At 41.7% G+C, this 19,240-nt stretch overlaps 1 protein-coding gene across 1 annotated transcript in view; it reads right to left on the reverse strand.

Moving 5' to 3' along the window:
- Positions 1-3,244: 3,244 nt before the first annotated feature.
- LOC145353680 (protein-glutamine gamma-glutamyltransferase 2-like) overlaps positions 3,245-19,240 on the reverse strand; it is a 55,620-nt gene continuing 39,624 nt past the window's right edge. Inside the window, exons 8-13 of the mRNA XM_080204452.1 lie at positions 15,002-15,105; positions 12,586-12,828; positions 10,757-11,029; positions 9,853-10,013; positions 7,656-7,792; positions 3,245-4,080 (exon numbers count right to left, since the gene is read on the reverse strand). Of these exons, the coding sequence (XP_080060578.1) occupies positions 3,924-4,080; positions 7,656-7,792; positions 9,853-10,013; positions 10,757-11,029; positions 12,586-12,828; positions 15,002-15,105 (1,075 nt within the window). The 3' untranslated portion in view covers positions 3,245-3,923. The remainder of the gene's footprint in view (positions 4,081-7,655; positions 7,793-9,852; positions 10,014-10,756; positions 11,030-12,585; positions 12,829-15,001; positions 15,106-19,240) is intronic.

A 19,240-nucleotide genomic window follows, 5' to 3' on the forward strand; every position in this document is an offset into this window, starting at 1 on the left:
CGGTGCCCTACAAGGTTGTGTTCTCAGCCCTCTACTATACTCGTTATACACCTATGACTGTATGGCCAAACTCCCCTCCAATTCGATTTTCAAGTTTGCTGACGACACCACCATAGTGGGTCGGAATCTCAAACAATGACGAGACAGAGTGCAGGAATGAGATAGAGAATCTGGTGAACCGGTGCGGCAACAATAATCTCTCCCCCAAAGTCAACAAAATGAAGGAGATAGTCATTGACTTCAGGAAGCATAAAGGAAAACATGCCCCTATCTACATCAATAGGGACAAAGTAGAAAGGGTCGAGAGCTTTTACAACAGCTTTTACAGATGCACCATAGAAAGCATTCTTTCTGGTTGTATCATAGCTTGGTATGGCTCTTGCTCTGCCCAAGGCCACAAGAAACTACAAAAGATCATGAATGCAGCCCAATCCCTCACTCAAACCAGCCTCCCATCCATTAATCCTATCTACATTTCCCACTGCCTTGGCAAAGCAGCCAGCATAATGAAAGACCCCATGTACCCCAGACATTCTCTCTTCCACTTTCTCCCATCGGGAAAAAGATACAAAAGTCTGAAGTCGGACTCAAGAACAGCTTCTTCCCTGCTGCTGTCAGACTTTTGAATGAAATTAGCTTGCATTATGTTGATCTTCTCTACACCTTAGCTATGACTGGAACAGTACATTCTGCCCTCTCTCGTTTCCTTCTCTATCAATGGTATGCTTTATCTGTATAGCAAACAAAAAACAATATTTTTCACTGTATGCCAATACTGTGACAATAATAAATCAAATCAAAAACTCAGTCCAACAGTACTGCAGCAATCATCTCAATGTTTGGCATTATTTGGAATTGACAGAGGTTTTCCTGATAGCCTTAAAGAGTGTAAGATGGGAATTCACCAGGCAGTGCCAAGAGGGAGGGGCTGCAGGGATGCAGCTTTCTGGGGAACAGGGCCAGATCAGGGTGGGCCGATCGGTGGTGGTGGGTGGGGAACTGCTGCCGTTCTGCACTGCAGTCAGTCGGGGATGGAGGGGGAAATCAGTCTATGCAGGGGGTGGGGAGGGGGGGGCGGGCGGGGGGCACAGGTGTAGATCGATCTGGGTGGTCGGTGGGTCATGGGGGTAGATCGTTCTGAGCGAGGGCTGGGGGGGGTTCAATCAGTCCAGTGGGGGGTGGGGGATGGGGTCCACTCTAGGTCACAGCCCCGCAGCAGCTGGGGGTTGGGGAAAGGGAGGGGGAGGCCTGCTTTAGGCCATAAGAGCAGCAGAGGCTGACAGATAGGTCTTTCCGCTCGCAAAGCAGAGGGACCTATGGATGCACAATGGTGCCCTTTGCTGCTTTCAGCCAGTGTTTGGGCAATTTAAGCCCTGCCCCTCCCCCTACGAGAAACAGTTTTTGCTGTTCTTTCATGCATTCAGTGCATAAGACTGACCCAAAAAACAGATCAGAAACTCTCCTGTCTTCACGCTCATCCTGGACTTAGAATTTTTTTCATAGGATTGCCCCCCCAGTGTCTCCAGACTGATGTACTTTATGCAAGCCTATGTTAATTTTTTCTCCTTTGCTGCATTATATTTGTAAATAGTTTTGTTCTCAGTGTAAAATACTAATCAAGGACTTAAAAGGTAGTATGGTAGCATCCATCTTTAAGGGGATGAGTGATTGGGGGTCATGTGACCCATGGGGCTAATTGTGACGAGAGGTGCAAATTGAGAGCAGGAACGTGAGCCTTCTGGCAGTGGGAGTCTCGAAGTTAGGAAGCATTGTTATTTCTGTCTAGTATATAGTTACTTTCCCCCAAATAAACCCCTATTCGTTTATCTGCTTTGTCGGTTGTCAGTTTCTCACAGTTATTACAGTGACTCCCTCCTCCCTCATAAAAAGAGCGTAGAGATACTTGATTGTGAGGTAGAGAAATAATCGAGCAGATCTTTGGCTTGTTCATCTAGTTCTGATTTTTGAACCACTTTTGTGGTACTTCTTGTGACTCAGAGCATGTTGTCAGAACAATTGTTGGAATTTGCTTCCACTGGAGTTTGCTAACAGGATCGGCAATATAGTTAACCCAGGAAGAGCCTTTGCAACTATGCCAGCCTGTACCCAAAGTTACAGAGAAGAGTAAAATGCTCTTAAAAATTCCAGGGCCTCACAGATTAAGAGGGGAAATTGGGGACTTACATGACCAGGCAATTGGCTCCAGTCTCTTCAGGGTAAGTTTACGAGTGTCAGAGGTCTTTAAATAGAACTGCTACCTTCACTCTTCATGAGATGTGGGCTTGAGGATTAGCAGGAAAGTATTTACAAATGGAAAAGGAAGAGATATCTATTTAAAGTTAGGGAAACACATCACGGAACAGTTTGAAGAAAACCACGGTACTCCAGTCTAAACAGTACAACATATTATAGCCCTCTATAAAAGACTGATGTTGATGAAGGCAAAGGAAAATCTGATAAGTCGAGCAATTTGATTATAAAGAGCCATTAGCAGCCGCGCACGCTGTCAATTAGAAAAAGTACTATTGCCATTAAAATGACAAATATATTCGCATGAAAAATCTTTAACTGTGATCCACTCCCAACAAACCAAAGTTCCTGAAGCTGACTCAGATGAAAGTAAAGAAAGAGTCCACATTTATAAGCTACTTCTTTGAAAATAATAAGGAGTCTCACAATACCAGGTTAAAATCCAACAGGTTTATTTGGTATCACAAGCTTTCAGAGTGCTACTCCTTCATCAGGTGACTCACCTGATGAAGGAGCAGTGTTCCAAAAGCTTGTGATACTAAATGAATCTGTTGGACTTTAACCTGGAGTTGTGAGACTTCTTATTGTGCCACCACAGTCCAACACCAGCACCTCCACATCATGAAAATAATAATGCTATGGGATCTTTAAAGTCATTCTGAAGAGGTAGAAAGGACTTCAGTTTAATGTCTCATCCAAATATAAAGCATCTTCAACAGTACCACACTCCCCATGTGCTATACTTTATTACTCAGGTTGCTGAAATGGGCCTTAAACCCTTCACTTGCAACTCAGAGGTAAGAGTACTACCACTGGGCTAAGTCCAGAACCTTGACTCAGCGATGCCACTGTTGGTCAGTTTTTGATTTTGATTTGTTATTGTCTCATGTATTAAAATAGTGAAAAGTATTGTTTCTTGTGCTCTATACAAAGCATACCATTCATAGAGAAGGAAACAAAAGATATGAACGTAGTATTACAGTCATAGCTCAGGTGTAAAGAATGATCAACTTAATACAAGGTAAGTCCATTCAAAAGTCTGACAGCAGCAGGGAAGAAGCTGTTCTTCAGTCAATTCGTACATGATCTCAGACTTTTGTATCTTTCCGAATGGGAGAAAGTGGAAGAGAGAATGTCCAGAGTGCACGGAGTCCTTAATTATGCTGGCTGCTTTGCTGAGGCAGCAGGAAGTGTAGGCAAAGTCAATGGATGGGAGGTTGGTTAATGCATTTGATGTGATAGGTGAAATGGTTTGATCCAATCTCTGGTTACTTTCTAACCTGCTATAAGCTACAATACACATATAAATGTATGAGTCAAATACCATCTGTTACCTGTGTCATACCATCAAGGAGGAATCTTGTATCTATTGAGTTGTGGTGAACCATTAAGAGATAACATAATTTCAGATCATGTGTGTGTTGAGTAAATGCAATTGAAATAAGTCAAAACGGAGCAAGGACAAATGCAGCCATTGTAAGGAACATTTATGCCCTTAGAAGCAGTTAAATATTTTATCAGTTAAATGCTTAATCTGTTGTTGAAATATTTTAAGGAACAGGGAGAGGAATGCAAAACTTAAATCTCTGTTGATAAATCTGTGCAATTTCCCCTTCTCTTTTTAAAGGCACTGTCTCCAGTACAACATTTATTGAGGATGACTGACAGATCCGTTATTTGTCCATTGGTCTGACAATAACATTTTTGAAACCCTTCAGGTCCTTCAGTTTGTTGCAGTCAAAATCCAAGGTCAATTTCCTCAGGCCTGATTTCTGAGGGTTACATATAATCCTCACTTTCACTTCCTGCCCTGGTGCAATTGTATGTATCCTGAAACAAACAAAGTGGGAAGTCAGCAGGTATTTTTATTTAGTGACTTAAGTATGCGGCATCCATTATTGAGTTGGTAATCGTTCAACTTCAGCTGAACCCAGACAAATAGACAATCCACCAGTCAAACATTTTGGTGTGCTGAATTGTAATGACTTCAATCAGGCCATTGAGGTTGGCCTACTGGAGTATGAACTCTCTGATTAAGGAGTCAATCGATGGCCCAATCAGGAAGCATTTTCCTTGTATTTAACTGGCTGTGTGAGTTCCTCCAACCCTCCCCAAAGGTAGATTTGCTGACTGATAGCATTCTGTGTACTGCTGTTGGAATTATAAATAAAGGGATTTTGGTGAAGGGACTTCTGCCTCAGGAGACTTATTACATTAATATTCTGCTTAATATCCCAGGGGATATACTAGCAACACAAGAGCTGCAGTCATCCAACTACATCCTCAGGCCAACTAGGGGTGAGAATTAACTGTGACCTTGACAGTTCTGAGGCATCCTGGGAGCGTATTTTTAAATAAAAGCCAATAGAAAATTTAGCACTACCACACTGTTACCCTTATCTTTGTATGGATTTTGTCTCAATATGTGACAACATTCTTCTATTTTCTTTGTGGGGAGAAAAGAACAGCGCAGGGAAACCAAGTGCCAGGAGTTTGGGAATCTGGATTTTCCTTTTCTTACCTGGTGTTTAAGCACTGGCAGAACTGTTTCTACAGAGTGACATTTGTACCCTGAAAGCTCCACCTACTTTATTCTAAACCCATTACTGCTGTCACAGAGTGCCAAAGAAGTAAAGTCCCCACTCTGATTTGCAATCTTAAGAGGGAAAATATGGATTAATGTAAGGCAGTTTAGACCAGTGCTGGCTCTTTAAAAGGACAAACAAATTAGACCCACTTAGAATCATAGGGACTGATTTTATCATCACGTTGCATCTGTTTTCGGGCACAAAAACTTGGTAAAGTTGGGCATGTGAGTGGCACATTCTGTGCCCGCCTCCATGCTGGTTTGCCCTTTACCAAGGTGTGAAAATGGTCGTGATCAGGGCCGCGTCTGAAACGGGCATGATGGCCATTTAAATGCATTTGCATACATTTAAATTGACATAATGAGCTGACGCCCAACTTTACCAGCACTTCCCCCCTTACTACTGCGTAATCGGTGTGAAACAGACATGCTCCATATAAGTCCGATTTAGGTGCTCCAGTTAGTGAGGGTCAGTGAGGAGGGTAAGTGTCTAGCATCTGCTGGCTCTCTGCTCTCTGTGTGACAGGGGGGGGGAGGCACGAGGTGGGCCTGCTGCCGTTCTGACTGAGATCAGGGAAGGAGGAAAGTGGATTATTCTGCCCGAGATCGGGGAGAGGGGTGCAGGGAGGGTGGATCACACTGCTTGAGATCAAGGGAAGGTGAAGGGGGCCTGCTGCCACTCTGCTTGAGTAGGGGAGAGAAGGGGCCCACGATTAGTCTGTGTGGCAGGGACGGAGGGGATAAGGGAGTCAATAATGTTGTGGGGATGGGGCAATATCTGTGGAGGCCAGGAAGAGGCATTATCCGGCCCAGGAGAATGTGGCAGGGGAGTAGCGTTCTATCATTTTGTTTTCTGCGCATCCACAGTTAGAGACGGAGCTGCAGGATTTCGGGCTCTTTAAGCCCCGCCTACAGGCTTATGGAGCTTGATTCGGACTTGCTGATATTTTTGCAGGCATAGTGTGTACAGGGGTGCCTGAGAACTGGTCCAAAAGTTGGACCAGTTTCATGTCCGCCCAGCATATAGTATCAAAATGGAAAAATAGAGCACACAGAGTCATAAAGGTTTACAACACGGAAACAGGCTTTTCAGCCCTTTTTTTTAAACCAGTCAGCTAGTTGCAATTGCCCACGTTTGGGCCATTTAACTGTCTAAATGCTTTTTAAAAGACAAAATTGTAACCACTTCTACTACTACTACCTCTGGCAGCTTGTTCCAGACACTCAACACTCTGTGTGAAAAAATTGTCTTTCTGGACCCTTTTGTTTCTCTCCCCTTTCACCTGACACCTACGCCCTTTAGTTTTAGACCCTCCTACCTTTGGGAAAGGATATTAATTATCTAACCAATCTATGCCCTTCATAAGTCCAAAGCTGTGTGGGTTAAGTTGATTGGCCGTGCTAAGAAATTGCCCCTTAGTGTCCAGGGAAGCGTAGGTTAGAGGGATTAGTGGGTATAATACGTAGGGATATGGGGTAAGGCCTGGGTGGGATTGTGTTCGGTGCAGATTCAATGGGCCGAAGGGCCTCTTTCTGAACTGTAGGGTTCTATGGTTCTAAGATGGATAAGATCACCCCTAAGCCTTCTATGCTCCAGGGAAAAAGTCCCTGTCTATCTAGCCTCTCCTATAATTCAACTTCCCTGCTCTTTCTCCATAGCACAGCAATTCTTTTTTCATATATTGATCCAATTCTCCTCTGAAAGTTACCACTGAATCTGCTTCCATTGCCCTTTTCAGGTTGTGAAAGTTTGTTTTCAGTGATTGGTCAATCAGTAGCAAAAAAAAAGAGGAAGTTAAAATAATTTTTTGCATGAAAAGGCTCATTAAGAGTTTGCAATGCTTTATCACGATTGTCCTAGGCAGCAGAGGCTATCACATTACTTAAAAGGGATTTGGATAAATGTTAGAGAAGGAACAATTAAAGAAAGAATCATTGAAAGGAAGGGAAATTAAATTTGACTGGATAGCTCAATCTGAGGAGATGATACCCATATGAAGAAATAATCTTAAAAAATGTGAGCAGGGAAGACATTACAGTAATTGGAAAATTATTTCTGTTGCTCACAATTCTGAGATGTGTCATTAATAATGGAAAATTTAGCTCAGAAATGATCGTATATGCTAACTAAATTAATTTGAATGGGTTAACACCTCTGCTATAATCAGGAATGTAAGGATGTCATATCTTAAGTATTCATTCTCCAAGAACATTAACTGTGATTTGTAGCATTATATGACAGATCAGCCAAGAGAATAGCATGGAGCGTGAGTTCCATACTGGGCAGTGCATGACTGAGTTCGATACTGGACAGTGTTTTATTCACTGAGCCACTTTGTGGAGTTAATTGTGTTTTTTTTAATTGACTAAACGTTGAAGAATTGGCTGGTAGACAAAGGAGAAAAAGGAACTCGTTTCATAACTTTAAAGTCTCCCAAAATACTTCACAGCCAATGGAGTAAAATGAAATGCAGTCAGCACTGCAAACCGGAAAATGCACCATATTAGTGCAAAGCATGTTCTCACAAACTACAACGTTACATTGATCAAACAATCTGCTTTAGATTAAGTTGGCTGAGGAAACTCTGGGGAAAAATTCCTTGCTCCTCTTTAAATTTGTGTTGTACCCATGAGAGGACAGTGTGGGAACCAGTCTAATTTCTAACCCACAAGACAGCACCTTCAACAGTGGACTATTTATTCCCTTTGCCCTGAAGTGTTGGCCTTGATTATGTGTCAAGTCACTGAATTTGGACAGAAGCAGAAAATCTTGCAAATCAGTTTTACCCAGATGGTCAAAACTACCAGCTCAACTTACGGACATGGAATCATCTGTTCATCAGTGAGGCCAGCTCCCTCCACCAGCAATATACCATCGCACAAACTCTCTGGCAACGGATTGGTAAAGCTAATTTCTGCTATTAGATCTCGGTACTGCAACGGCTCTCCTAGGATCTGAAAAAGCATAATTTCTTTTTACTTTTGATGAAGCAAATAGGGGACATATTTTGCTCTGTCCATGAAGATAAACAATGTTGAAATGAAACTATTAGAAACTGCTTCAATTAATAAAATAATACGTAGGATTTTCCCGCTCTTTCAGCCAGTAGGACCTTTCTGGTCCTGCCAAAGCCAACCCCTGCCGTGGGTTCCCTTTTGGTGGAATGGGCAAGCCATGCAAATGGCCATTGACTTTGGCGGGGCTGGAAGATCCTACCATTGGCCAATGCTTCTGTCACAGGAAAACCCACCACAGGGGAGGTGAGAGCACTGAAAAATTCCAGCTAACACCTATTTCTTTTTGCATACAAGAACAAACTGCACACCAGGTGCTGCCCTGGCAATGGTTTATGTGCTCAAAATGTTTAAATTTTAGCTCCTTTAATCTTAATTCCTATTCTGTTGAACAATATGTCATGTTTCTATTTTAAAGCAGTCCCTTATAAGATCCACTATGACACCTGATTGAGGGCGATCTGGGTAATATTTGCCATTCAGCACAGATGTGGGATGTCAGTGTGGAAGGAAGGTTAGGCATGATAGGAATGAAAAGTGGAATTGTTAGGCTATACCAGGGGAGGGTAAGGTGGGCCATTTGGTTGTGACAATATGAGAGAGGGAACACAAAAGGTTGCAGCAGAATGGGGAGTGGGAGCTCAGTTTTCCCAGGATACTAGCAATGGAGCAAATCTTAAGCCCCAAGCCCCTCTGGCAGGATTTAAGCTGGGGGACTGCAAGAAAGCACATTTTCAATGATGCATTTGGCAAAATTTTCAGTAAAACTAATTTTGTCTTTCACAAATATTTAAACTTCTCTGCATGTTTGGAATCAGTGTAGTGGATCAAATAATTAAGAGTATGTGAGTATTACGTAGATAACTATTGGGTATTGGGGCCAATAATTGATGGAAGGTAAGTAGCACGTAATTATGCTTACTATGATTGGAGCAGGGATAGATCAATAGCATTTTGAAGAGCAGGAATAAAGTTATAAAGGCAGCTTTGGGGTCACTGACTAGTGAGTGTGGAAGTCATTGGTAGGAAATGTGCATGTTCATAATTGGAAAAGGAAGGTAAAACGGCAGTGTAAAATTGAACACTATCCTACTTGTGTTAGAGTTGTGCGGTAGAAATTGACAAAATGCAGATTTTTATATGACTGGATATGAAAGTAAATGAGAAAGAAAAGGTAAGGTTAGAGAAAGTATAGATGGTAATTGGTGCAAATGCATGAGCAACTGTTGAAAATGTGTTGTGAGAGACACTGCAGGCTTCCTCATTTGTATGCTTGAACACATTTCTTTGCTGAAGGTTAGCTCAGGTAAACTCAATAATATATTTGAACAAAGCTCTCAGATGCAATGTCCTCAATCCTGTTTTAGGCTGAGGTCCATCATTAAATGTGGACCAAGGTGTGTGAATGTAGATTAGATTCTCAGAAGTCACATCTTTCCTCTCTTTATTTTGGAGTGTGTAACCATATATAACACATCACAAATGTCTTCTGATAACAAGGAACAACATTTCGCTGCTTAATCAGAGGATTTTCTCTGTATTGACATCACCGTGGCCTAATGGATTTGGGGCCAGGTTCTTTGGTACTAGAAGTTAATAGAAAGGAAGTGTGGGGCTCAGCACCGTATCCAACTACCCCAGCCTTGTGTGGAAGGCAAAGTTATAATGTTAACAACTACAGCCCTATTTCAACAGAACATAAGAACATAAGAAATAGGAGCAGGAGTAGGCCATCTGGCCCTTCGAGCCTGCCCCGCCATTCAATAAGATCATGGCTGATCTGTAAAACAGACAAAATGGCCTGTTCATGATTTCCCTTAAGCATTCTGCTGGTTTTGTGCCCAGATTTCACCAGTGCCAGAGTTGAGCCACAAAAGTATGCCAACTGATGGCATAAGATCTAGAAATTTACAAACACTATTTACTTCATAAGGTATCGCATGCATGGAACACTGTTTCAGTGGGATGTTATAACCACCATATTTCTCAGTTATCATCACCTTAATGTGTAAAGTTGGATTCTGGAGAGTAATCACTTTCCTATAAACCGCGAATTCATCCGCCTCATAGTCCATTGCAAGGGCCACAATGAGAATCTGATTGTGTTCTGATAGGGATTGTCCATAGTTTGAGTAAAGTATCTGCAGAGTCTCAGTTTTCTCTGTAGAAGAAAAATAGTGGTACATTACTAAATACATGCAAAAATACATGTGATATCTTTGTTCTCTGATTTACTGTCAGTTCTGTAGTCCAGTGCATAAAATTCAGCCCATTGTCTAACAAAATCAGTACACTGAGTAATTCACAGCATGAATTTCATAGCGCGAAAAGCTTGCAGATATGACAACACATAAATGCAAGTCTTTCTCTCACGAAATAAAACTGTGCTGTATTAAATTATCCTATTACCACAGTATTCATTACAATATCATCCTCTATTTTTATTCCATATATTATAGTTTGTGAACTTATGTAGCCTGAAGCTGCAGACTCCACACTGACTTGCAAGGAATTAATTAACTCAGTGACTTCCAAGTTTTCCGGCTCCCAGTTTGCTGAGTGTTTCCTTTGTTGACAGGTTTAAAACCGATCTCCCTTCCTCACAACCTCCCTGAAACCCCTCTCACCTCTGCAACCACTCTCACCAACTTCCCCTGGGAGCCACTGTTTACCTTCCCAAAAACCTCTTCAATCACCTGCAGCCTCTCTCCACTCTCCTGGTGGTGTTTCATCAGAGTGGCGCCTAATCATCCATATTCAATGACAGTTTAGAGTTAGAGATGAAGTTGGCACCATTTCCTTTCCCTGGGCCTTGTAATGATTTGGCTTCACAATAATGTATTTTAATCATTATTTGTCCCTTTCTCAAAGTCAAAATATACTGAGATGCATAACTGGCGTTACCTCCACGCGGTCCAACTGTGACACTGGAAAGATCTTTCCAGCCACATTCCTGAATTGATTTCCCATTGTACATAATTGTTTGGGCAGAAAGGATCAACCTGTAGTTCTTCTCCACTGAGTTGTGATTCATGAGAACAGCAGAGACATCAAAGTTGGTTCCATTCATGTTGATTTTCTCCGTTTTCAATTTTATTGCTAATTTCTTCTCTGGCTCTTGAAGCAGTTTGTTCTTCATGTCTGCTCTTGTGAAAGACTCCCTTTCTTCCTTGGAACCTTTGTAAAATTGATTAATTGTGGATACATTAGGACAGAAAACTTTTTTTTTAGCAAAATTTCCCAACTTTTAACTCATACCTACAGAATTGATCAGTTTCTGTCCAAAACAGAAACCTAATAGAAATTCAAAATGTTCTTCCCTATTTAAAGATTTGGTCCTCCCACATAAGTATAAAACATTCCTATTTTTAAATGTTTGGGCACAACAGTGACACCATGGTTAGCACGGCTGCCTCACAGCCTTCGGGTTCAATTCCAGCTCAAATCACTGTGCGGAGTTTACACATTCTCTCCATGCCTGCATGAGTTTCTTCCGTTGCTCCAGTTTCCCCCCACAGTCCCAAGATATATAGGTTAGGGAGTTTAATAGGGTAAATATGTGGTGTTACGGGGTAAGCCTAGATAAGAGTGTGTGCAGACTCGATGGGCTGAATGACTTCCTTCTGCACGTTAAGGATGCTATGATTTTAATTTTCAAGGGTATTATGTTGTGGTTATGCACAAATTTAGAAACAATTGTTAACCTGATGTTCATTCAAACCTCCTGCAACAAAGATAGTTTTTCCTTATTTACTCTATTAAAACCATTGATTTTTGATCAACTCTATTAAATCTCTCCTTGACTTCCTTTACTATAAAGTAGAATGACTTCAGCTCCTCTAATCCCTCCACTGAAATGGAAACATTCAGCAGATCAAACAGCACTTTCTCCTAAATGGCGGCCTTAGCCTAGGGTCATTTCTCTTTCTCCTTGACAAAAACAAATAAAGTTAAAAATTTCAGTTTTTTTTGAAGCTGTTTGATCTTGGAAAGCACTTCTGATAAAGACACTCTTGTGTATAATCAACTCTAAAGGGTATGCATATTAAAGGATGATCCTGAAGTTAGCAATTGGCAAACAGCCTTCCTCAATCCCAGTTTTCCAAGGTTTTAAAGTTTATTTATTAGTGTCACAAGTAGGCTTACATTAGCAGCACAATGAAAATCCCCCAGTCACCACACTCTGGTGCCTGTTCGGGTACAGCGAGGGAGAATTTAGCATGGCCAACACGTCTTTCAGAAACTGGAGCACCTGGAGGAAACCCACGCAGACTCAGGAAAATGTGCAGACTCCACGCAGACAGTGACTCAAGCTGGGAATCGAAACAAGGGCCCTGGTGCAGTGAGATTTAGATGGTGGCATTCTGTTTTAAAAACCTAACTCTTACAGTTTATGGCATCTGAACCCAAGTTGAGATTCTGCCATACAATGACTGTGCCACCATGCCACCCACCAGTATTAACACCCAATTACACTTTAACTGTTTTGATATGCTAGTGATCTGCTTTCTAGTATGGTTTCAACTGTACGACAAATACTTTTTATTCACCACCTCTTACCCTCCTGATAAACTGCGCTTGAGTCTGTTGTAACATATCTGTATCCAAGGATCGTCCAGTCACTCAATTATCTACTTAACAATGATTAAATATAGCTTGCTAGTCTTGTTTAAGTATTTCCCATAAACTTTGATGTTGATGCCAATTATGATGCCAGTCTGATCACTGCTTACCCTCCACATGTTTGTAATTGTATGTGATATCTTCACGCTCATCAGTGCCAATAGCCTTTGTACTGATTTTCTGACCAACTACTCGGTGGTTAACCGTGATCTCCTTTTTTGTTCCATCTTTGCGGATTAGCCACGACACGTGATCTGCGTTGACTTCAGCAAAGACAAATGGGCAATCAAATTTCTGATCGACATCTCCATGTTTAATTGCTTTGACTGGAGCCGGTCCACAGCAATAGACTCCTGCAAACAACAAAGCTAAACATCACCACCATGTAGATTACAAATTCTGTTCTTTTGAATAATATTTTAACATGTGCAAAACCTGCAATTGTCAAAGCTTTTATAGCATTCTGTAGCTTAAATATATAATCAATTTCAATTCACCATTCATTAATCATGTTGCCAAGTATTGGCTGTTCAGAAATGATCACATGACAGAATCTCATCTTGGGTTGGGGTGCCATAGACTGTAAGAATTAGGCTTTCAAATCTGAATGACACCATCTAAATCTCATAGTTATCTCCTGGAAACCTCTTTGGGTGAACTAAATGGGCTGGAGAGGGCACACGATCGTACATCTGCCCAATAGAGAGGTTAGTCAGCAGCACAACAATTTTAAAAATGGCATCCCCAGGTTAGCAATATGCCAGAGGCAACCTTCAGGACTTGCACCCCCTCAGGGAAAGGAAATCCCGCCCTCGAGGACTCTCAGCCATTCTGACTGCTGGCGGCTGAGTTGTCCCAACAGCATCAGAATGCAGTAATGTCGCTACAAGGGAGTCCCAACAAGAAAACAATAAGCCTAACAGGCTTAGTTAAGTCTGGCGCTTTTGGTCGGAGAGGGATTCAAGACAAGGGGCTAGGGTAAAGGGCACTGAAGGCCTGAGATGAAGCACAAAGGATGGGTACCATTTTGTGGTGGTGCCCTTTAATTGCACAGGGGACCAAAGAAGTTATCCTCCTCCTTCCTGCCCTTTACCCTGAATAGGAAAAATAGTCAGCTGGCCACCTTTCTCCTAGGCAATGGCTTAGTTGCATTATGGATAGACTATTAATTCAGAAACTCAGCTAATGTTCTGGGGGCCCAGGTTCAAATCCCGCCATGACAGATGGTGAAATTTGAATTCAATAAAAAAAAATCTAGAATTAAGAAACTACCGATGATCATGAAACCATTGTCGATCGTTGGAAAAACCCATCTGGTTCACTAATATCCTTTAGGGAGGAAATCTGCTGTCCTTACCTGGTCTGGCCTACATGTGACTCTAGAGCCACAGCAATGTGGTTGACTCTCAGCTGCCCTTAGGCAACTAGGGATAGGCAATAAATGCTGGCCACCCAGTGATGCCCATGTCTCATGAATGAATAAAAAATTATTGGGATCCACTGTCCTCCTACTTTGTGTTAACCAATTAAACCAACTTAAACAAAAGGGGCATCCACTTAAAGGGACACCGCATTAAACAAAAAAGCCAAACACAAGGGAAACATCGGACTTCAAACCAAGATGTGATTAACAAGGTCAATAAAGCAGTGATGAGATTAAGAGGGTCAATCCTACAATGACCAATGGGCATGTACCACTGTACTATAGTGCCAGGAGGTGGAAAGAGACCCTTAACTGAGCTTTAATTGGGAACTTAAGGGCCTCATTAGGCCTAAGGACGTGTCGGCTGCCTGACCTATGACGTGCTTACTGTAAAATGAGGGACAGCTCAGAAACGGGTGATAAAGCAGTGGGCCGGCCATCCGTTTTATTTTACATGGCCCAGCCTCCCATTTTATTTTATTTTATGTTGCCTCTGCTGTTAAAGATACTAGCGATGGAGTACTTGGTCAGAAGTATAAAATTCATCCCCTCTGTCTTTTTAAACTGAGATTTTCAACGTAGTTGTTGTGCTGCTAACATCATCTGTACCTTATAAGGACATGCTCAAGTGTTCCCAAAAGAACAAATCTAAATTAGCAAGTCCAGATAATGAAAGACGACTAAAAGCTTGAAAGTCAATCAGAGGGCATTTGCTTGCAAATCTTTAGCTTCAGGTCAGAATGCTCAATTTTAAAAAATTGGCCTTTTTCCAAAGGAATGCTTTGTACCCGAGATAAAGAGTGAGGCACATAGGATTAGTTAGGGACATTTTTTGTCAGTACTTTTGGCAGGTGAGGAATTTGTAGCAGATACAAATAGACTAAACATGCTATTTAGTTGAAGGATGAATTATTCCCGGTTCATTGGATGACAATCTGCAATTCATTACGCAGCCTTGTGAATATTCCCTTTGACGAACTATGAACTTCACCCTCAGGGCACCAACATTTTTGTTTGCCAAAGGAAAGTTTCAAACTAAGCGTTTTACCGTAAAAGGCACTTACTACACAAAATACTGTACATACCATGATATCTACCCTTACCGTCACTCTTCTCCTGTGGTGTGGGATCTAGGACTTGCCAACCATCATAGCCAGGCTTCAGATCAGGGCGGGTCATCCAGGACTCTACCCAGCAGTGGAAATTCCTTCAATGTTACAGAGAATAATTACAGTTAATAACTCTTACTGTAGCCTTTTGAATTGGATTTTTATAGTTAGTTTTAAAACTAATTTTACAGGCATGCATTCTTCCTCTTCAGAGTATGAGTTTGTGAAAAGGTTCTTCCTCATCGAGTATGGGCTTGTGAAAAGATGCTTCCTCTTCAGAGTATGAGTTTGTGAAAAGCTTCAACAATGAACTTAAGAACTGCTTTGCTTTTAAGGAGCTTCTCTACTTAGACAAAATTATGTCCCTCCCACCACGTCCTTAAAACTGCATCAATTTTTTTAAAAGCCATTTGGTCCACCTAAAGGCAACATGCTATGCAACCCATCACAGACTTTCCCCCATCCATTTATTTTCACCTTCTCAAGGGAATTTCGGGATGGACTACTAATCCTGGCCTATCCAGCCATGCCCATATTCCATGAAAGAATTTTTAACAATTTTTCTGAAGGAAAGTTTCATGAAGATCCCCAAATAAACATCAGAATATTCATACATTCCAAAGCTCCGGTACTTAATCCTGACTTGCTGTCTTCAACATAGCACATACACATTTTTGAAAATAAACTAATTTATTATTTTAAGTTGTTGTTGTTGATCTGAGGTCATGTACCAACTGACTCAAGAACAGCTTCTTCCCTGCTGCTATCAGACTTTTGAATGGATCTGCCTCACATTAAGTTGATCTTTCTCTACACCCTTGCTATGACTGTAACACTACCTTCTGCACTCCCTCCTTTCCTTCTCTACGTACAGTATGTTTTGTCTGTACAGCGTGCAAGAAACAATACTTTTCACTGTATACTAACATGACACTAATAAATCAAATCAAATCAGATTTAGGTCTTCTCCACCCAATAGGAAAAAATGGTTCAGACCAGTGTTCTTATTTCACAGTTTTTGCTAGTGTTCCATTTTAAGAACATTTCTGATCAGTATTCCTATTTCCCCATTTTTAGTGTTTTTTTTCCCCCTTCTGGGCACAAGGGTGTGGGGAGTCTGGTGGGAACCTGCATCATACAACAGGCTTTCCTGTCTCTTCTATTCCTGGAGTCAGGACAATGTCTGGGAGCTGTCCCAATGCAGATCTTCATTATTCTACCTGTCAACACCTCCCTGTAGTCAGCCTGCACACCCGCTGCCCGCCATCCCCAGCCCTGAGCCCAGAAGGAAAACAGTAAAAATGAGAAAATCAGAATGCTAGTCCAATCTGGTCTTGTTCACATTAAAATGGAAGACAAATAAAAACAAGGAAATAAGAATACTAGTTCAAACAGAGTTTTCCTATTGGAAGGCCCCTCCTCACCTTGCCTAGGCTGCTCCTGGGGACAGGCACAGGGATGGGCGTGGGGGGCACAGGTGGTGCTGGTAACACCCTGCACTTGCAATAAATCCTACAGGATTTAAACCATCTCCATGGCTTGCAACTCAAAAGTAGTCTCCACATGCAGCATTTGAAATAAAACCACATCACAGTACTCTATAAAGCCTAGGTTAGGGAGAAGACCTACTGAGGCAGTCTCTGCTCTATCTGCAGCACTCACTCTATAATATTCAAATGGGGCTCTAATGTTTACAAATACCTGCAACAATTCCATGCGCCAAGGGAGCCAGCTAACCAGGTTCTAGGCCTCATTTTCTGGGTCAGCTGGCGGACTCCCAAGAGAGCTCCAACACTCAAAGTTAAGTTAGTGTTTCTATTTCATGAGTCCTAATCTCAGGAAACTACTGCACCAGAAATATAATCATTTCCAAAAACAAAGCAATTTTTACAAGCACCATTTTTAATTAGAATCAGCTCTGAGAGGAAGCTTTCCCCTCTCCACAGTGTGTAATGTGATTGGAGACCTACAGTCTCAAAGCACAGTACAGGGGAAACCTTTACCCTACATGTTTAGAACTTTACTGAGTAGAACTGTTTGATGGAAATGAACTGTTCAGTGGCCAGTTGTATTGGGAATAGTGAAGAAAGATATGATGAGGATGATGTGATTTCGGGAACAACTACTTGTTTCACGTAACTCCCAATGTTTTATTTCATTGATATCGCTGGAAATGAAAATCAGGTAAGATGTATAACACTCGGTCAACCCCATCTTGCCGTTTGAGCTTATTAACCAAAAATTCATGTCAATGTCTGTTTTTGTGGTGGCAACAGGGTGAAATAAGTGTGATTTCATATCATACGTGCAGCACATATTGAGCAGAGGAATTCAGCTGCTAAATAATAAAACACATATGTCAGTTGGAATGTCTGAATCCATTGACAGCAAAGCAACTTCCCACTGATACATGAGACACATGATTTTCCTCATCCTGGACTAAATACAAAACTAGCAAGATGAACAGTTATATATGTAAAACTTACTGTATTTGACTGTTTTAAACAAGAGCTTGTTATTTTCCTGAAGTACTGACACACAAGTGTGAAAGTGCCCGGGAAGTTTAAATTTCAGATTAGTTGATAGCCACTGTCTGTGCCTCTCCACAAATTCTCTGACACTGAGCTCAGTGTTAAGAGTATTGGACCAGATATTTGGAACATATTTGGATACTTACACTGGAAATGTTACACTGGTTAACATCTGGTCTAACTCTGTGATTAGCCAGTATAACCGAACTGGGCACCACAACCAAACGTTGCTCCACACATCAACCCTTCCCCAGATCAACATCCCCCTGACGACTTGACTACCTCCTTCCTACTTGACTGCCCCGATCCAACACAACAACCATCCAACTGAACCAACCACCATCCCCATCGACTATCCAACTACCCCAATCTGACTCAACTATCCACTCACTCAATTATTTCACTCACCAATAATCCATTCACCTACTTGCCCACCCACTCATCCATTCACCTACTTCCCACCCATTCACTCACTCATCCATTCACCCACCCACTCATCCATTCACTTACTTACCCACCCACTGACTCATCCATTCATCCACTCACTCATCCATTCACCTACTCACCCGCTCACCCACTTCACGGGCAGCATCAATACAATACAAAAAGCATTAATGCTGACTGAAAGATCTGAGCCACTGATTTTTAAACCAGTAATGAAATAGAGCATAAAGATCAATTTTAGTTCAGGCTATCGGAACACTTTCTGCTTGGTTTCTTCAACACTTTTCAGTTTCTGCTTTTCCAGTGCTAGCCACTGCCAGGTAAAGGTACCCCAACTAGCTTCACAAATACAATTTAGACATTGCTTACAATTGGAAGGCTAATAACACCACGGCAAGTATTTTAAATTCATTTTTATAAATGGTATAGAACTTTTTTTTTGTGGAAACACATTCAAGGAGAAATAAAAACAGGGAGGAGGAATTTGCAGGCACAAAACCAAGGTTCAATATCCATTGTGCTCCCATTCCTGATAAGAACTGTTCCAAGGAATAAGGCACTGATTGCAGATTACTGAATTTCCCACTAAAATGGATGGAAAAAGCAGAAGAAAGAGACCAGCCTGGATGATATATAATAAACTGAGGGCCAACTACAGAGTGGAGCAATTTTATTCATTAGCGGTGGAAAGGGGGGGTGATGCCATGGAGTCACGTGAGGCCTGAAGACCTTCAAGGACAACCCTCAGAAGGGACTGGAAGGAGGTGATCAGGGTGGTCAGCTCCAGTCAATTGACCACTAGAATCCACATCCTTAGGTGAAACCAGCAATGAAAACTGGGGATACCAGGGATGGAGGCAGGAATCCTGGAATCAGAAATGGTTTTTGGTTTCCTGCTGACTCTGTGAAAATCCGATCCTATGTCTCAGATACTTGCCCAATACTTTGGGGCAGAAATGCACTGTTGGGATAGTGAAACCAGAAGATGACTGCCCTGTAACACTAACTATACCAATGCTGCCTATTGAATTGAAAAATTAGACTATTCCATCCGTAGTATTGGCGGTGGGAGCTCATGATACAGTGAAACTGGAAGTTGTAAATCTTGACAGCAAGATAGCTATTTCTGATTTTTGCTGCCCCTCACTGGAGTACAAACCTGATTTAAATTTATTTAAATACATTTGAATGTATTTAAAGACCCACCTCGCCAGATTCTCCCCCTTCACTGAATTTTCCTATGTCAGAAGAGGGACAT

The sequence above is a fragment of the Carcharhinus amblyrhynchos genome, chromosome 16 (assembly GCF_965287045.1).
Source record: "Carcharhinus amblyrhynchos chromosome 16, sCarAmb.v2.hapA, whole genome shotgun sequence".
In the NCBI taxonomy this organism is placed as follows: Eukaryota; Metazoa; Chordata; class Chondrichthyes; order Carcharhiniformes; family Carcharhinidae; genus Carcharhinus; species Carcharhinus amblyrhynchos.